Here is an 18,567-nt window from a genome sequence, read left to right as displayed (position 1 = left end):
CCATCTTGAATTTTTCAGACTGAAAATTTTACGCCGAAGGGAGGTGGTAGCAGAGCCCAAGAAATCGAGAAACGTGATGAGTAAGAGGTAACGCTCTTAGAAGAATGTTACTTCGCGCCCAATGCATCCGCGTTTGGTTTGAAAGGTGGAGGTCATATTTCTTCCTACGACCAAGTTAACCCTCACCACGCTTTTTCTGCCACTGTGATGCCGACACAAGTTCCCGGCACATCGACCAAGTAGCGAGTAAGTTTAGCTTCTCCGCGAATTCCGCGCTCGGAAAACTTTTGCGGTCGTCTGTACCCCGCGTACGCGACAACTTTGGCTGCACCACTTTCCGTTCTCCAGAACGTTGCGGCCGTGCTGAAGTCGCCTCTCGAATCGTGTACACAGGGGTGTTTTTTGCTTTTTTGCATCCGGCACTGCTTGTGTAGCTTATGCTGCGTTTCAAACGCAATGGGATACTGATTTCCTAATGTTTCGAAAAAAAAAAGAAGGGATACACAACTATAATCAACGTTTATATGAGCGCACCGCTGACTTGTGTTTGTCCGGTTTTGCTTACGGTCTTTGCTTGCAGGTATACATACCCGTATAATCTGTACCCAGGCGAGTTTTCGGCGGCGTCGTGATGTTCCATTAGTCGCAGTTCTATAAGATGAGATCGCGTACCGCGCGCCGTATATGCTGTGTGTGCGAGGTAAAAAGCATGCGAGGGTGAACCAAGAAGGGTGGCGCGTACTGTATTCCCGCACGCCCAATGTTGCAGTTCCAGTGATCAAACGCGTGTAAGCGGGCGGGGGGGGGGGAGGGGGTGAGAGCGCGCTTCCCCGCCTTTAGCCCGGCCGTGGCTGCACATGGATGTCCGCGTGGCTTAGCGCATACGCTGCAGCAACAGTGCCTGAAGCGCCTCGCGGCGTCCCATTGTGTAGATATATGCAGGACTGCTCACCATTCCAGTGCGTGTGGGCGGTCCGTCCCAAGGGATGTCGTAGGCCTCCTCCGTGTTCTGGCTGTTGCGACCGTGCTCCATGGTGGGTGCGTACGAACCGCGGGCGTACTGGCTCACCAGAGGGGTGCCTGCGCCAAGGAGTACGGTGGTGAAGGCCGCTGTCACGGCACAGCGTGGATATGAGCAACCCCGTGCGTGTGTTTACACTGCGCTCGAGTGTCAAGCACTCGAGTATGGCGCGTGCGTGTCGTCGCACCTGTTAGGTGCATCTAATTTTGCCAGCCGCCGCGGATTCGTGAGTTTCTGCCAAGGCAAAGGTCTAACTTTGGAACAAGATGCGTGTTACTGGTAGTTGCACCAACGGCATATAGCAGCGCCACCATTTTGCATTCTTGAAGCGTTAGTGTGAAGGAATGAAAGGCGAGACAGAACAAAGAATACGCTAGCGTAGAAAACAAGCGGTACATTTGAGACAAGAACTCATGCAAGTTCGGAAGGTAATAGCTGCACACTAAGTGTCGATGGTTTTGGTCATCTTAGCCGTTGTTAAGTATCCAGCTATGCCTTGCGCCTTGTATCTTGTGCGAGTGGTACAAGCTAGATACCTTAACTGTGCAGAATTGTGCGTTCTGTTGCAAAAATATCCGCAGAATCGCTGTCAACAACACAAATAATTTTTTTTTTCTTCTAGAGTCGTGGGAGCACCCGCTGTTGGTTCTGCTGCGCAGTTAAAGCAGCTCCTTTTTGATCACACGAACTTATAGGGTATATTGAAGCCTGTATATATAGCGCGGGTTACTTCTCAAGAATAGAATATTGTTATGTCGAATTAAACACCTCGACTGCGAAAGCACGGCTAGCGAAGGCTGGCGTAGCGCGAACCAAGACGGGGACACCAGAGGCACAGATGAACGTACGGGGTCCGCGTGATCACGTACCTTTTGTGTGCCCGTGTTGTTCACGCTTCACTGGCATTCTAAAGTGGCAAGCCAACAAGGCTACATCGCAACGTTTGTTGAGAGAGAGAGATAGAGTTGCTGTCATAGTGGTTCCTGCCAGGTACTTCGTTGTAGAAAATGCGCTTGCCGCATATATAGTCTATAGGATGAAGTTTTATTTTTTATAGCTTAGCACTGGTATCGACAACACTGAGCAACTAAAAATTCACTGCAATTTAGACTAAAAAAATTGTTGAAGCAGGAGAAGAGACCTGGAAATGCATGTATCGCGAAGGATACGGCACTCAGTTGGTAAAAAGTATGTGCAGAAAGCAGGAAAGACTACGGGAAGATGCGTGTTAGTAAGCGGTGAGTAGAAGCATTCTTCAGCGTGAAGCCGCCGAGCTGTAGTTCAAGCTTCGGGCGGGAGCGGTTAGTGTGGAGAAGGCGGGCGCAAGAAAGCGGCCCAGAGGAGTTTTTTCAGGGCCTCCGCGAAGCGCGTGCGTCGTGGCGACAGGCAGTTAGTTGCGTTCGTTCGTCCTTACCTGGAGGTAGCTTACAGTCGCCATAGTATTCGGAAGAACCGTACACTTTCAGGTATGCGTCTGGAAATGCACACAAACGAGTCGAGGCGTGAGTCACAGTGTGGCCCACGTGTGCGCTCGTCCGCGAACACTGCAATTCTGTGTGGGCACGCGCGTCTCGACGAAAGATGCGAATCTAGGTTCCTGTGGCTGCAGCCGTCGAGCTTTTGCATCGTATGCAAAGTGCTTGCGCACAGTGCACTTAGAAATGGATAGGTCGGTCTTTACATTTCGCTTCGTCGTTTTCACTACGACGCGAAATCAAGAAAGTTATAGAAGACTGGGAATGTAGCAGCCAGGTTGCGCCAGTTGAACATGTTTGCGCCACATCGCTTGGTTGTGCACGAACCAGAACCGCATGTTGCGCTGTTGTGCCCGAGGCGCGCCGCGTGGACGGTGACGTCGGGGATTCTATTCGTTGGCTGTGGAACTTCGCCATCTTTTGCTCTCTCGCGCCAGTCGGAATAGCACGCAAGCCAAACAGAGCCAATACAGTACAACGGTGGACACCGAAACTATCAAGAAAAGTAACCTCGCTCTGCTGTGTCTTTTTTTTTTGTCTAAAGCGAAGCTTTCTTTAAGAACCCGCCACCCGGGCTTTTCTGACAATGGCTGCTGGGTTTCTTACCGAGCAGGACATCACTACCGTGTTTACTAACCTTACAGGTGACAGCTGGTGGCCTTGTTTTCTATAGAATTACGCAGTGATAAAACATATGATACTCAGATATGCGAAGTGCAACAAACATACGTCATCAAGAGCACAATCACTTTAATAAAACAAGCCTTTCTGCGCCTACTTTTCTAAGGTTTCGGGTTTGGCGCATCTGCTTGGTTTGTCTTTCGCCGAGTAAAGTGCAGTTTACTGTTCGCCGAAACGGGAATTGCACCACGTCAAACGTAGCGTGATACAGCTTTTGGGCAGAATCACCCGTGTTCGATGCTTGTCGCACGTTGGTGTTCAAAGGGTGCTCCGTAAGGTTTAGACACCCGTAGCATCCTTTTTACTTCTTATGGGGTGCAATCCGTGTGCTCCGGCCACAAGCTGAACAGGGATAGTTGGGACGCTTAAGTCGTACCAAGTCAACTTCGGTTGAATTGGATTTTGATTAGCGCCTATCGTGTTCACGAGTACCAATGCATGTCCGTCCACATATTTCAAACTCGGAAAGAGCATGCCAGTCCTATCTTTTAGCATCTGACGCTAGCTAACAGGAAGACGGGAATAGCGGCAGCAGATACACCTTCAGTAATCGACGCATCGCTCGAGCATCACTTCGAAATACACGGAGCGACAGTTTACCGGTGTGGGGTGAGCCAGAGGAATGCGCTCTGTATTCCAGAGGCATGCGGTGGGGCAGCAACTAGCTTCATCCTGACTGATGAAGGCGCATTCAGTGCAGGGAGAACTGCACCTCCCCGCTGCAAGGGGATCGCACCACGTGACGACCACGTCACGCGTTCGTTATGCGGCGCGGCCACGCTACCTTCCCTTTAATCTCCCCGAGGGAGCGGTGAGTGCTTCCGTGTTACTAGCACTCCTCAGTGGCCGGGAAGGGAGAAGCTCCAAGCCTCGGCGCGAACGACCTTGCTGCTCTAGCGGGGGGGAAAGAGTGGAGGCTCGCCGGAAATGACGTCATGGGTGGTCTCGCGCGTTATCTCCGGGCGTAGTCCACTTACCCGCAACTCTGAATTTACTGCCATGGGCCACAACTGCTTATGCGCCGTTCGTTGCCTGTAACACCACAGTTTGAATAGATACTAAGGCTGCCTTGCAGAATAAATTTTCCCACGTAAAGTCTGTCTGGCTCCTACCGACAGTTTACATAGCGATGCAGTTCCGCGAATATGTGGACGCGATAGAACTAAACCGGACGAGCGCCGACTAACAGCCCGAGATAGTTGGTCATGAGCGCTGTAGAGGTATTCGCTATTATTTATCTGTTTCGGGCTGTTCGATCGCTGGCACGACTTTCAAATCTCATAAGACGCTTTCTAGCGTGCGAGTATCACCGCTTAGAATTTGGTTATACAGGATGTTTCAGATAATGCGCTAGAGGTTCCTTAAAGTTAGGGCACGAGATAACTGAGCTACATTTTTCGGGATTGCATTTGACCAGAGGGCATTTTATACTATATTTACTTAACTATAGAGGTATGCACTGTACGAGTTACTCTAATCATCAGGCTAGTTTTATAACTGTTAGCATCAAATGACAATTCCCAAGAGGCGTGAAGGCCGTCCACCGAAGCGTTATAACTCTGCCTCTAGACTCGCCAAACGCTGGAGCTTTAATTTCTGTGGTGCGATAAATTCTGGCTAATGTCACCCAGAAACACGGAACTCAAACCATTTAAGGAACTTAGTTGTCCCGTCCTTGCCACATAAGTGACTCGACTGTTCCCGCCTCACCGTCGTGCCGAACATGAGCGAACGTCAAAGTAATACAAGTAATACAAGTATTTAAGTCGGGATCTCCCTCGCTTAGCCGGTACTTGCACAGCGTGACCGCGAGGGGTCAGAGGTCGTGCGTGTCTCCGACTTTGTGTCTAGGGAGAACTCGTCCCGTTTTCCCTGCTGTGAAAAGCCTCGGCACTCTCGCTTGAAACGTGAGAGTGCTGAGGCTGTCTTTGGGTGAACGTCACGCGGTTTCAAGGAAGCAAGGGCGCTTACTCTTCTGTATGATGGTTGCCCTCTTGAGGCAGGCCCAAGCGATGACTACAGCTGTGATGATGACGGTGAACGAGGCAGCCACGGGCACCACGAAGTAGGTGCGGTAGTAGAAGGGCACTTCACTCTCTGTCGTCACCTGCAGTGACCGGCCGTCTGCGATGGGAGAGGGGAGAGAGAGAAGCGTTATACGTCGAGTCACGCGCAAAAAGGATTGGTTTCGCATGCATTCGACTCCAAAGCGAGCCACAAATGCAGGCGTTGGACGTTTTAAAGAACTGTCGAATAATTACGCGGCATTCGCGCAAGCTATTATTAGTCGCGCGACGGACCGCCAATGGCGATTAAAGGCTAAACCCAATGAGCGCGATATTGTGAACGATGGATCGGGCCGTCGCTTGAACAGATCGCTCGGCCTTGTCGCGCGATCGCTCGGTTCTGCAAATCTAGAATTCGTCGCTACTGGATGTACATCACTCAAGTACTACCGATTGTGGCACGGAACGAGCAAACGATTGAATTTTTATAGTGCAAGGGTAAGAACCTACTGGAAAACCTTCAGAATTATTTTATGCTGCTTTTTACAGTAAAACACGTCAACTTAATTTAATAAAGCACGCGTCACGCCAGTTTCGGCGCCTATATTGCTGCCCTCATACCGGCCACACTGGGGAGACGTCGCTCGATTTCATCGCTCGCGTGGGGTACGACTTGTAGGCGACGAGCGAACGCGACAGCCATCTCCCGCGCGTCGCTTGTCGCTGTCGCGCGCAAGATCGCTTGCGTGGGGTTTATACATTCCGCGACCGATGTTCAAGCAGGCACGGCCTTCCCGTTACCACACCGACACAGACTCGTGATTGGTGCCCGTTCTCATCTGCTCGCACAGCCACCGCCGCGTAAAATAAGTGTCAGCGTATTCCGACGTTCTGTTCGTGCGCCGCTGACTGGTTCTGCAACTTTGCGGCTCCAGTCGTAGAGCGGAGAAAATCGAGCAGCAAGCGACTAAGGTCAAACGTTTGCTTTTTCAATCGAAGTGACAAATTCCGATCGACGTTGTGTATCCCTTCATTTACTCATTTTCTTCGCCTGGGGGCTGCTTGCAAAAGGGCCCACTTGCGTCGCAATAACTCATTTAACTCCTTCAGTCACGGCGTACACGTTTCTGTACGCCATTTATTATTTGCCAGTTCTGGCCAGCGCCAAGGGGAAAGAAAGTAACACATAATTTGAGCTGCGAGCAAATTGAACCACCTGGGTACTTACTGTGGCTCCATTTCACTTCACTGTAACGATAATACTAATTCGCTGCGAATTACTACACACAACCACTTTACTGAAGGCACTACCAGCAAAACTACAAGATGCTCCAGTTGCAGCGTTCTAGCAACGGTGAAATAAGAAACTTTTTATTTTTTATTGTAATGCCTACAGTAAATAGTAAACTACTTCATGTGGTGCGAGCCGATGATCCAATCACCTTTAACCGTGACTCTCTTTCAATGGGGTCTCGAGCCCTTCGGAACAAAGTCACGCAATGCATTTATCAACCGAACCATCGCACTTCGTGACACCAAGGGCACAAACTCTTGTTAAAAGGCCACTCTTTGTTTTTCTGGTGCTTGTCCCCTCGTCGGCGCCAAATACAACTGCGGATTCGAGCCGAAGCCCATCCGCGAACATCAGGGTCACGACCACCGGGGTCGAATCAAAGGACGGCAGGGCACGCTGGGCCGGGCGCACTCACCCGACAGGTGGGTGACGGCGGGCAGGTTGTGTGAGAAGTCCCCTCGGCCGTACATGTTGTACGCGGCCAGCCGGAAGTTGTAGCGTGTTCCCGCGCGCAGGTCCCGCAGCGTCACGGTGTCCTTGTTGCCCGGAATGTGCAGGTCCGCCTTGTCCTCCTCGTCCGTGCCGTACTGCACCAGGTACTCTGCGAAATGCCGGAGCAATCGTCGGATTGCGGCCGCGCTACGGGCTTAATCCTCCGAACTGTGCGCGGGAATTCTCTCATATTCGTTTCTTGTGCCCTCTTGAACGCACCTCCCTTTCCGTCACTGCGCCCCTTCGGCAGGCAGCTGCCAGCTTGTATTCGCTTACATTTTTTAATGCCAATAGTGCCTACTCGAGCCACTTTGTGTCTATCGATCTCTGTCGTTCTTCGATGAAAAAAATAAAGAATCTCACGATTTCTTGGTGCACGGCGAAATTATGCTCCCGTAACACAGTTTTGTCAAGCAAAGCAGCCCGTCGCTTTAGATACCAATGCCCGCTGGCGGCGAGGGATTCCCTCTCAAACGTTAGCAAGCACCGGTGCCCAACGCATCTCGGAAGCCATGCAAAACGAGGCGGACTTCGTGCGGACATTGCAGGCGTGCCGCTAGATGGCGCTGCATGGAAGACTTGCGAGTGAGGAGCCCAGCTGCAGTATACGGCTCATGCATGAAGTTATGGCGGTGGGAATACGATGTGTCGTCACACTGATTGAATGGTAAACGCATTAACGTGAACAGTGATCAGTGAGATGGGCTCTGCGGGATTTCTTTATTTATATATTACTGTTGTTTGTTATAAATGTAGAAAAAAGTGGAAACACGATTGCGCGCCAGCGCCGAAAATTTACACCGGCAGCGATGTAGAGTACACTTGGCTATTGCAATATTATCTCTGTGTTTTTGTGGTTTAGCTTGGTGCCACCAGGTGGCTGCACCTAGCAGGTCGTTAACGTTTGCGCCTCTACTGATCTGGTAAAAATGTTCTAACCGCTTGTGTTTACCGGAATACCGGACACACTAAAGCTCTCTCATGTTGGCACCGTTCACAGATTACCGGAGTAACAGAGCAGTGGACGGCAGCAGCAGCAGAGCTGGTGGTGACATCTTGTGACGATTTGTCCGACTACAATGCATTCTAAATTTTGCTTTTGTCGCGTCCGTGTTATCGTTGAAGAAAAATCATAAAAGTACGGCACGTTAGCTATAATCAACCATTTATAATCAACTATTTCGCGATGCACTAACAACCTTTGTTTATTTTGGAGAATGTTGAAAATCTGTTCTAACAGAATTCACTGTATTGTATTCATTGTCTTTGTAACCTATATTACCCACTCCCCTCTGTGATGCCTTTGGCCCTGAGGGTATAATAAATAAATAAATAAATAAATAAATAAATAAATAGGCCATACACTTTACACAGCAGTTAAGTACAATGTGTAAGTCACTGCAGTATTAGTCTGACGTGGTTCTCTGGTGAGACAGTGCGTCGCTAGATGTCACTCTTATGCACGTTTGCAGACAAGCCAATACTCTCTGGTACATCGCTTCACGAGTGAGGTCAGCGAATCTATGGACGATTTTGCACTCACGAATGACAGGTGAGGCCGCGTTGGGCGGGGTGTTCCAGTTGAGGCTGACGGATGACGAAGTTATGCCGGTCACTCGCAGGCTCGGTACCAATGGCGGGTCTGAAAGTGGTAATGGAGTTGTGGGTGAGGAGCTGGAGGCGCGAGGACAGTCATTTGCATGAAACCATCAACAACTTGAGCTCACAGTGCAAGATATTCCTACGCCTGAACGCTCGGAGCCGTGAGCTTGGGCCATAGAGCCGAGCCTAACGCTCCTAAAATTGGAGTGAAAAAAGCGCCGCTGCTGGCTTCTTGCTCTTCCCTTGAGAATCTTGGTGTGCCTGTCCACTGTGTGACATTCATGGCTGAGAACCCTAAGGCCTTACGTATGGCGGTGGTGTTATACGGGCATTCGATGAAGGTTGCTGAAAGCGAATGCTAGAGGATATCGGCCAGCTTTGTTCATGCAAATACAAGCCAGGGGCATATGCAGGTGGGGATGTGCGCAAGTTGTTATTAATGCTCATGCAAACAGCTCATGGTCGGTAGTAGCACTGGCATGTGTGAACACAGTTCTTTATTTTAACACCAGTGCCGTTCACCTGCCGGTACAACGAAAAGTATACGGTTCTAGAATTCCAAGTTTTTGTTTTTGGCTGGGGTGTGAATCATGTCTCTCTATCCGCGTCCTCAAGTCCGCGCTAAGAGAAATGCATACTTGCTTTCCACACCACGAAAAGCCGTAACCAACTGCACAATTACTGCGCATTTGTGCAAAACCCAGAACACTTGTTCTTACTTCTGATCCAATCTGTGAAGTACAGCGAAAATGGTTGCTTTAGCCAACCAGGAAAGAGACCAAGATCAAAGTGGCTCACCACATCGTCTTTCGCTAATAGCCTTATTAAGCGCGACGCCAGGCAGATATAGAAGGGCAACGAAAAGATTAGCAGCTCACAAAATGGGCAGGCTCTGCTGCCTTTTCGGCAACTTGCAGCTGGTTCTCGTTCCTGTCTGTATGATAACCCGCAGCGTTCACTGCATTACGCGAAATATATAAGACAGGGCATAAAGTTCTGGAGCAATGTGTAGTGCGGAAGTGGGCTTGCCCCATGTGCCGTATGGGGTACTGAGTGATATAAAGCAACTTCCCTTGAGCATGCCTCCCAGCTATTATTATTGCTTCTTTTCGTTGCACAAATGGCTTTTACGGCTCCCTCTTATCAGTGGCTATGTTCACCTAGTACTCCAAGCCTGAGCAAATGTCAAGATGGAACGCAACGGCGCCTCGCTCTCTGCACAGAACATTTTCGTGAAAAAGATAACTCATTCCACTAGCAGTTGTGGCTTGCCAAGGAGCCAAGTGCTCGTTTTGCAGCAAACTGCCTCGACCCACGCAGTGACCTACTAGCCCGGTGTACCCCCCTTGGCTGCACCCTTCAGTGCACAACATTCAACGATTGTTCACTTGGTGGTGAGTAGGGTCGCTCCGGATTTGTGTAATTTGTTGTGCGAAATGAAAACAGAATAGGCCCACCCTGTAATAAATATAGCGGCATGAGTTTGCTTTTGAGTCGTTTTGTTGCTCACACCTGGAGGCTGTGCGCATGCCCCCACTGAGTGACCCACCTCCATTGAGGGTGGTGCAGGAGACTTCCTCAGAAGCCGGTCCGGAGTCGACGTCGTTGAAGGCCTTCACCGAGAAGGTGTACACTGAGGCCGCCTGAAGGCCAGTGAACACTTTCTGTTTGGCGTTCCGGTTGACTGTCTCGTGGCTGAAGGGTGTCCCTTCCAGTCGGTAGCTGACTGAGTAGCCGCGTAGCTCGCCGTTCAGCTTATCCGCCGGCGGTGCCTGCATCATAAGATTCGCTGGATGTTACGTCCACCGCAGATGCACATAGTTTCGGTTTCCGCAATCGTCTGTTGTGTATTGCTGCCGCAGAACAGGGAAAGACAGACGCATTATGTCGGTTTCCGAAACACTCCGTTTAGCGTTCATACAGCTGCGCATTACCAAGAGGCATTTATCAGAGAGATTTACGTTTTTGCGTGCATAAACTTAGGGGATACAAGCAGCCGGAAATACAACAGAATGCAAAAAAGGTCCACAAAAGAATTCAAGAGAAGCACAAGAACAGAAGGGAAGCGGAGCGTGCCGCTTTGGGTGCGCAAAGGCCCCTTTCGGTGCTCAAAGCTGTTTGTGTACACGACTGTGTTTAGCGTTCCTGCGTTCAGTGTTTAGCGTTCCACATCGTGGTAGGCACTTATAGCGATTTTTACAACAGTTCGTTTTACGATCCTGCCTCAGCGGATCGAGAAAACTGAGACAGTACAGAGTTCCCATTTCCTCAAAAGTCCGCTCCTCGGCTCATCGCGAAAGAGCACTTGTTTCGCCTTCAGTGTCATTCCGGTTCGCGTTCCTTCCGCAACACATGCTGAAATATAGCTTCCGTTTCAGTGACACTGCAAGAGTGAAGGACTCTTACACTACTAAACTATCCCGACGCCAGTCGACCGCAGCACCCTACTGGTGGCGTCATCGCAGAAGCGTCCCCGGTTATCCCATTGTTTTGCTGCACGGACGACACTGCCCCATTCCAGTACTACATACGCTTAGTTCGCGTTGAAACGACAGGCAGCACGAACGCTCGCTCTTGCTATCGCTCATCATCACGCCAGCGTTTTGACAGCGAGTGTCCAGGTCATCCAGTGAGATGTGTTTGTTTTCCTGTGTGTGCATGACATCATACTTGTGAATTAGTAAGCAAATGTTTACAAGCTTATACACCCGATAAAGCTACTATCCTTACTTCGTATACCTGTTTAATAGCTTGCTATCTGAATCGATGCATCGCGAAAAGGCAGTTTACTGCCTTGATTTCGTGTATAGGTTAGCGTTCTTACCGGAGCGCATCACGAAGGCAGATACACAGATACAACCTTTGCGACACTCCGTTTTGTTTTCTTGCGGCGATGCATAGCGAAAAGCACATATAATTGCGATTTCAACTGCATTCCATTTCGCGTTCCTGCTGTGGTGCATCGCGAAGGTAAACGCGTAGATTCCATTTCTGCGACACACCGTTTCATTTCTCTGTTGCGACACATCGGGAAAGGCACTCTATAGTTTGGATTTCCGCTGCACTCTATTTAGTGTTCCTGCCGCAGCACATCGCCAAAGCAGCCACATAGATTCTATTTCCATGATACTCCACTTTGCTTAAGGCGATGCATCGGGAAAAGCATCTACATTTTCGATTTCTGCTGCACTCTAGCGTTCCTGCCGCATCGCATCGCGAAGGTAGCCGCATAGATTCGATTTCTGCGACACTCAGTTTCATTTTTCTGCTGCGACACATCGAGAAAGCGACTCCATAGTTTCGATTTCCGCTGCACTTTGTTAAGAATTCCTGCCGCAGCGCATCGCGAAAATAGCCGCATAGATACCGTTTCTGCGACGCTCCGTTTCATTTCTCTGCTGCGACGCATCGGGAAAGGCACTCTATAGTGCCGATTTCCACTGCACTCCATTTAGCGTTCCTGCCGGAGCGCGTCGCGAAAGTAGCTGGATAGATTCTGTTTGCACGACACTCCGCTTTGCTTAAGGCGATGCATCGCCAAAAGCAGCTGTAGTTTCGATTTCCGCAGCACTCTGTTTAGGCTGTTTCACATTGCGCTATTTTCAGTCAGCGACACAGCGAATTCCGTCGCTCAGCAACCGCCGCGACGCCGTGGACTCTCCGCGACTGGATTTAAGCTTGGTCGCGCCGTCGCTGAGTCGCAGCGATCGGCGCGATGTGGGAAAGGCATTGTATGCGACGAAACAAAGCGCCGTCAAAATAGTCGCTTTCCTGTTTTACCGCGCGTTGGTAGCTCTGTGGAGCATTGTCGCGCGCCAGTTTTAATAGGGCGTACCCACCAGCGTTTGCGACTTAGCAGCTTCATGACCATTTTTTATTTCTTCCACTTACACAATTCGTTTAAAAGGAGAAGCTGCACGATATCCAGGTCTGAGAAGGACGCCGATTCAACATAAGGCACGTACCCACTTGATTGCCACCGCCGTCAACATCTTCATCGCTACAAATTGCGCCAGCTGCTTATACATGAACACTGAAAAGTAGCTTGTTCTTCTGCAAAAGCAAATACTCATGCAGGAAAAAAGGAGTTGTGGCTTACATAGTAACAATGAAACTAGAGTGTACTCAACGGAACCACCCCACCGACGCCGCACGCTCATACTTGTGGTGTTGTGCAGCGCCTCACTCACCGTATCTGCAAGCTGTCGTAAAGTATCAACGCTTTTAAATGTAAAAACAATGGTGTACCTATTCTATTATCGAATAATAATAGGGAAATTCCAATATTCGGCTAGTTTCCATGTTTTTATTTAGCGATGCAGGCATGGATACTTCGTGAGCAGGGGGCAACCTTGTGCATCGCTGCGACGGAAATCGCGCTGCCGCAAACGCATGTGAAAGCTGTCGGCGAAAATCGCTCTGCGACGTGTGCGGCAGAACGATTTTTCTCGCCCCAATCGCGCCATGTGAAACAGCCTTTTAGCGTACCAGCCGCAGCGCATCGCCAAAGTATATCCGCAGATTGCGTTTCTGTGGCACTCCGTTCCATTTTTTTTTCTGCGACGCATCGAGAAAGGCACTCTATAGTTTCGATTTTCGCTGCACTCTATTTAGCGTTCATGCCGCAACACATCGCGAAGGTAGCTGCATAACCTTTTAGCGTACCAGCCGCAGCGCATCGCGAAAGTATATCCGCAGATTGCGTTTCTGTGACACTCCGTTCCATTTTTTTTTGTTTTGCTGCGACGCATCGAGAATATTTTCGATTTCCGCTGCACTCGATTAAGCGTTCCTGCCGCAGCGCATCGCGAAAGTAGCCACATAGATTCCGTTTCTGCGACACACCGTTTCATTTCTTTGCTGCGACGCATCGGGTAAGGCACTCTATAGTTTCGATTTCTGCTGCATTACATTTAGCGTTCCTGCCGCAGCGCATCGCGGAGGTAGCTGCATAGATTCCGTTTCTGCGACACTCCGTTTCATTTCTTTGCTGCGACGCATCGGGTAAGGCACTCTATAGTTTCGATTTCTGCTGCACTCTATTTAGCGTTCCTGCCGCAGCGCATCGCGAAGGTAGTTGCATAGATTCCGTTTCTGCGACACTCCGTTTCATTTCTTTGCTGCGACGCATCGGGGAAGGCACTCTATAGTTTCGATTTCTGCTGCATTCTATTTAGCGTTCCTGCCGCAGCGCATCGCGGAGGTAGCTGCATAGATTCCGTTTCTACGACACTCCGTTTCATTTCTTTGCTGCGACGCATCGGGTAAGGCACTCTATAGTTTCGATTTCTGCTGCATTACATTTAGCGTTCCTGCCGCAGCGCATCGCGGAGGTAGCTGCATAGATTCCGTTTCTGCGACACTCCGTTTCATTTCTTTGCTGCGACGCATCGGGTAAGGCACTCTATAGTTTCGATTTCTGCTGCATTACATTTAGCGTTCCTGCCGCAGCGCATCGCGGAGGTAGCTGCATAGATTCCGTTTCTGCGACACTCCGTTTCATTTCTTTGCTGCGACGCATCGGGTAAGGCACTCTATAGTTTCGATTTCTGCTGCATTACATTTAGCGTTCCTGCCGCAGCGCATCGCGGAGGTAGCTGCATAGATTCCGTTTCTACGACACTCCGTTTCATTTCTTTGCTGCGACGCATCGGGTAAGGCACTCTATAGTTTCGATTTCTGCTGCATTACATTTAGCGTTCCTGCCGCAGCGCATCGCGGAGGTAGCTGCATAGATTCCGTTTCTACGACACTCCGTTTCATTTCTTTGCTGCGATGCATCGGGTAAGGCACTCTATAGTTTCGATTTCTGCTGCATTACATTTAGCGTTCCTGCCGCAGCGCATCGCGGAGGTAGCTGCATAGATTCCGTTCCTGCGACACTCCGTTTCATTTCTTTGCTGCGACGCATCGGGTAAGGCACTCTATAGTTTCGATTTCTGCTGCATTCTATTTAGCGTTCCTGCCGCAGCGCATCGCGAAGGTAGTTGCATAGATTCCGTTTCTGCGACACTCCGTTTCATTTCTTTGCTGCGACGCATCGGGTAAGGCACTCTATAGTTTCGATTTCTGCTGCATTACATTTAGCGTTCCTGCCGCAGCGCATCGCGGAGGTAGCTGCATAGATTCCGTTTCTACGACACTCCGTTTCATTTCTTTGCTGCGACGCATCGGGTAGGGCACTCTATAGTTTCGATTTCTGCTGCATTACATTTAGCGTTCCTGCCGCAGCGCATCGCGGAGGTAGCTGCATAGATTCCGTTTCTGCGACACTCCGTTTCATTTCTTTGCTGCGACGCATCGGGTAAGGCACTCTATAGTTTCGATTTCTGCTGCATTCTATTTAGCGTTCCTGCCGCAGCGCATCGCGGAAGTAGCTGCATAAATTCCGTTTCTGCGACACTGCATCGCGAAAACCACTATATTTCAATTTCCGCTGCACTCTATTTAGCATTCCTGCCGCAGCCTATCAGAACTAGCCGCATAGATTCGTTTTCTGCGACACTACTGTTTTCTAAGACGACACATCGCGAAACAGCACATACAGCTTCAATTTCCAGTGCACTCCACTTAGCGTTCCTGCTGCGGCGCATCGCGTAGGTAGCCGCATAGATACCGTTTCCATGACGCTCCACTTAGTTTGCTTAAAGGGACACTAAAGATTAGTATGAATTTAAGTCAAAGTGATAAAGCAATGTTGTAGAACGTCTAAGGCGTCAACATAAATGCGAACAAAGCTTTAGTAACCGAGAAATTGAGGCAAATGCATGACACGATTTGAGACCCCCCCCCCAGCGACATTTCGGTACTATCCCGATGACGAAGGCACTCCTCATCATAATTTATGTCACTAGTACTCAACTACTCGTATTAAAAAGAACATTTCATTAGGTTATAAGACGGAAGAAAATGCTACTTGTCTACTTCTGTTCGATTCTAAGAAAAAATAACATTTTGACGTTACCCTTCAGTAGTATGGGTGGTCAAAAGGTTTCGTTTTCGCTCGACTCTGCGCGCTCGACTCTGCGCCGCGTACGCTTTGGAGTTTCAGTTGTTTCGTTATCGCATCGTGCTGCGCTGGCTCTGCTGGCTAGCGAAACTTGCATTTGGAACAAGCAGCGAGAATGCCACGTCCATGTGATGTCGTGGGATGCGTGAACGGTCCGCGGAACTTTGCCAAGGGCAGTTGCAGCGGTGAATCCAACTTTACTTATCATTGTGTGCCAACGAGTGAACCTCTCCGTTCGAAGTGGTTAAATGCCGTACCTCTGCCACAGCGCGTTGGCAAAGAGCCGAAAAATGACATAGTGCGCTCGCTGCACTTTCGTCCAGAGGATTACGAGTTCAGCACCGACTTACTGAAGTCGTATGGAGTGCCTTTCAAAGCAATACTTTCCCGTAGCGCTGTTCCGTCGGTCTTGCCTGCATTCTCCGAAGCGCAAGAAATGCAGGTCGATTCCGGGGCGATGAGTGCGGCATTTGGTTTTCACGAAGGAAAAGCTACAAATGTGCGAATATGTACAGCCATGACATACAGTTTCCGTCGTAGTAGTACGCAACGACGCCGGCAGCGCGAGCCCTCAGCAGCAGGTCACGTTCATCACTGCTTAAATCGCTGAAATCGAGTCCAGCATCGCGAGCCAACGTGTCGTTGTCAGAGTCGTCCATTGCAACGACCGTCAAAGTTGGCGTCATAAAATAAAGAACCAGCTCATCGTCGCGCGCTTTCCCTTCCGCTAGCCACCATATCTCTGCTTTCACAGTGCTGTCGGCTCTGTCTTGGCTCTGTTTCTGGCCGCGCATTTGCGTTTTGCGCAGATAAGCCGTAGCGCCGTCTGCGGGCGCCGTTTTACTCATCGACGGCGCAACGCCACTGTGAGACCATGACGTCCCCACTCCTCGATCGGACGATTTGAACTGCGCTAGAAGTACGCGGACCGCTTCAGAACGCATTTTCTCTTAAAATAAGTCTCTTCGCATGAAACATGCGTTTCGAGGTTTCCGGGATAGTATTTCAACAGTCCACGTTGACTTAATATTAACCTTTAGTGTCCCTTTAAGGCGACGCACCGCGAAAAGCACCTAGTTTTTTTTATTTCTACTGCACTCAGTCTAGCGTTCCCGCTGCGGCGCCTCACGAAGGTAGACGCGCAGATTCCGTTTCTGCGACGCCTTTTTGTTTCTCTGCTGCGACGCATGGCGAAAAGGCACTCCATAATTTCGATTTCCGCTGCACTCTGTTTAGCGGGTCTGCTGCAGCGCGTCGCGAAGCAAGACACGTAGATTCATTTTTGCGACACCCCATTTCGTTTCGGTGAGACGACGTATCGCGAGAAGACCTATAGTTTCGATTTACGCTGCACGCTGCTTATGGTGGATCCACACGACGGACGAAATCCGTCTTTTTCGCGACGGACTGCGCATCACGTGACTACGCGTCACGGATTTGTGCCGTCCGCGAGTCGTCCGCGACCCCCACGGACGGAAAATGCCGAGCTATTTTTCGCATCCGGATTTTGGGGGTCGAGTGCTGCGGATTTAACCTAGCATGCTCTACAGTCTGGCAACAAGCGCGGCTTTGGGATCTTTCTGAAACAGCTTCATCGCTGCTGACAGCATTCGTGTCCAATTCGGACAAAACAACAGCCATTGCGGCCAACCGTCGTTTCCTTTCGATCTCCATTTTCATTCAGAGTGAAAACACCTATGACAAAGTCTTTGTTACACCGATGGCGCCATCTAGAGTGAGTAAAAACAAGCAATTATATTAACTTACGGCCACTGAGATCCGCCCGGGCCGCCGCAACATCTTCGAGGCCATGTTCAGCCAATACAGCCACTCTAAGCCTACACGCCGAGAATCTGAGTATCGCTTTCGGAAACGGTGTCCACTCATCACGAATACATTGCTGTCGAAGCTTCTGGACACAAATTTAAACCAAATACAATCCTCAGTTTGAAAGTTACGGGCCACACAGTGGACGACGACGACTTGACAGGTTCGAGGCGGACGGCAGTCGCTTCGGGCGTAGCCGCCATCTTTATTTTTCAGGCGCGGTCGTCTACTCAGTCCGTCCGTCGTCTGGATGCGCTTCGCAGCCGGACGGGCGGCGGAATAAGCGTCCGCGGCACAGATTTGCGCGGAGCCGTCCGTCGTGTGGATACACCATTAGCGTTCCTACCGTCGCGCATCGCGAAGGTAGACGCATATATTAACTTTCTGCGACATTCCATTTCGTTTCTTTGCGGCAACGTATCACGAAAAGCACCTATACTGTCGATATCCGTTGCACTGTCTAGCGTTCCTGCTGTGGTGCATCGCGAAGGTAAGGTTCCGTGTGTGCGGTACTCCCTTTAGTTTCTTTGCTGCGACGCATTGCGAAAATGCACTTTATAGTTTCGATTACCGCTGCACTGTTCAGCGTGCGTGCCGCCGCGATCGCGAAGGTAGCCGCATAGATTCCGTTTCTGTGATAATCCATTTCGTTTCGTTACGGCGAGACATCGCGAAAAAGCGCCTATAGTTTCGATTTCCGCTGTAGTGTAGCCTTCCTACTGCGGCACCGTCGCAAGGAGTTTTATAGTTTTGATTTCCGCTGCGCTCTGTTTAGCGTTGCTGCCATGGCGCATCGCAAGGTGGAAACATGGATTCTGTTTCTGCGAAATTCCATTTCGTTTTTCTGTGGCGACACATCGCGAAATGTCAATGTTTCGATTTCCACTGCGCTCCGCTTCGCGTTCCTGCCGCAGGTCATAGCGGAAAGGTAGACGCATAATTTCATTGTCGTGGTCCTGCCTTGACGCATTGCAAAAGGGCACTTTATAGTTTCGATATCTAGTACACTCCGTATAGACTTTTCGGGAAGCAGTTGGCTCTATAGGAACGAGATCTAGCTTTCGGCGGGGCGCTGGACGTTGCCTCAGCGAAAACGATCGAGGGAACCAATACCGCTTCTGTCCTGCTACTGTGCGATCAGTTGTCGGAAATGTAGCTGG

The 18,567-nt window shown here is 50.1% G+C and overlaps 2 protein-coding genes across 14 annotated transcripts in view; one reads left to right on the top strand and one right to left on the bottom strand.

Annotated features, from left to right (window-relative positions):
• The window catches only part of LOC140213109 (uncharacterized), a 292,692-nt gene that overhangs the window by 148,084 nt on the left and 126,041 nt on the right, over positions 1-18,567 (top strand). The gene's annotated exons all lie outside the window — the stretch shown is intronic.
• LOC126528332 (cell adhesion molecule Dscam1-like) overlaps positions 1-18,567 on the bottom strand; it is a 150,715-nt gene that overhangs the window by 6,327 nt on the left and 125,821 nt on the right. For 7 of the 9 annotated variants that reach the window (XM_072284233.1, XM_072284235.1, XM_050176229.3 and 4 more), the window contains 6 exons: positions 10,121-10,343; positions 8,513-8,611; positions 6,893-7,078; positions 5,149-5,301; positions 2,436-2,495; positions 953-1,080 (listed from right to left, as the gene is read on the bottom strand). In XM_072284233.1, coding sequence (XP_072140334.1) covers positions 953-1,080; positions 2,436-2,495; positions 5,149-5,301; positions 6,893-7,078; positions 8,513-8,611; positions 10,121-10,343 — 849 coding nt within the window. The remainder of the gene's footprint in view (positions 1-952; positions 1,081-2,435; positions 2,496-5,148; positions 5,302-6,892; positions 7,079-8,512; positions 8,612-10,120; positions 10,344-18,567) is intronic. The other 2 variants (XM_072284236.1, XM_050176228.3) reach the window with 1 other exon arrangement.

The sequence above is a fragment of the Dermacentor andersoni genome, chromosome 9 (assembly GCF_023375885.2).
Source record: "Dermacentor andersoni chromosome 9, qqDerAnde1_hic_scaffold, whole genome shotgun sequence".
Taxonomy (NCBI): Eukaryota; Metazoa; Arthropoda; class Arachnida; order Ixodida; family Ixodidae; genus Dermacentor; species Dermacentor andersoni.
Note: the sequence above shows the minus strand (reverse complement) of the source record. Positions and strands in the feature narration are given on the sequence as shown.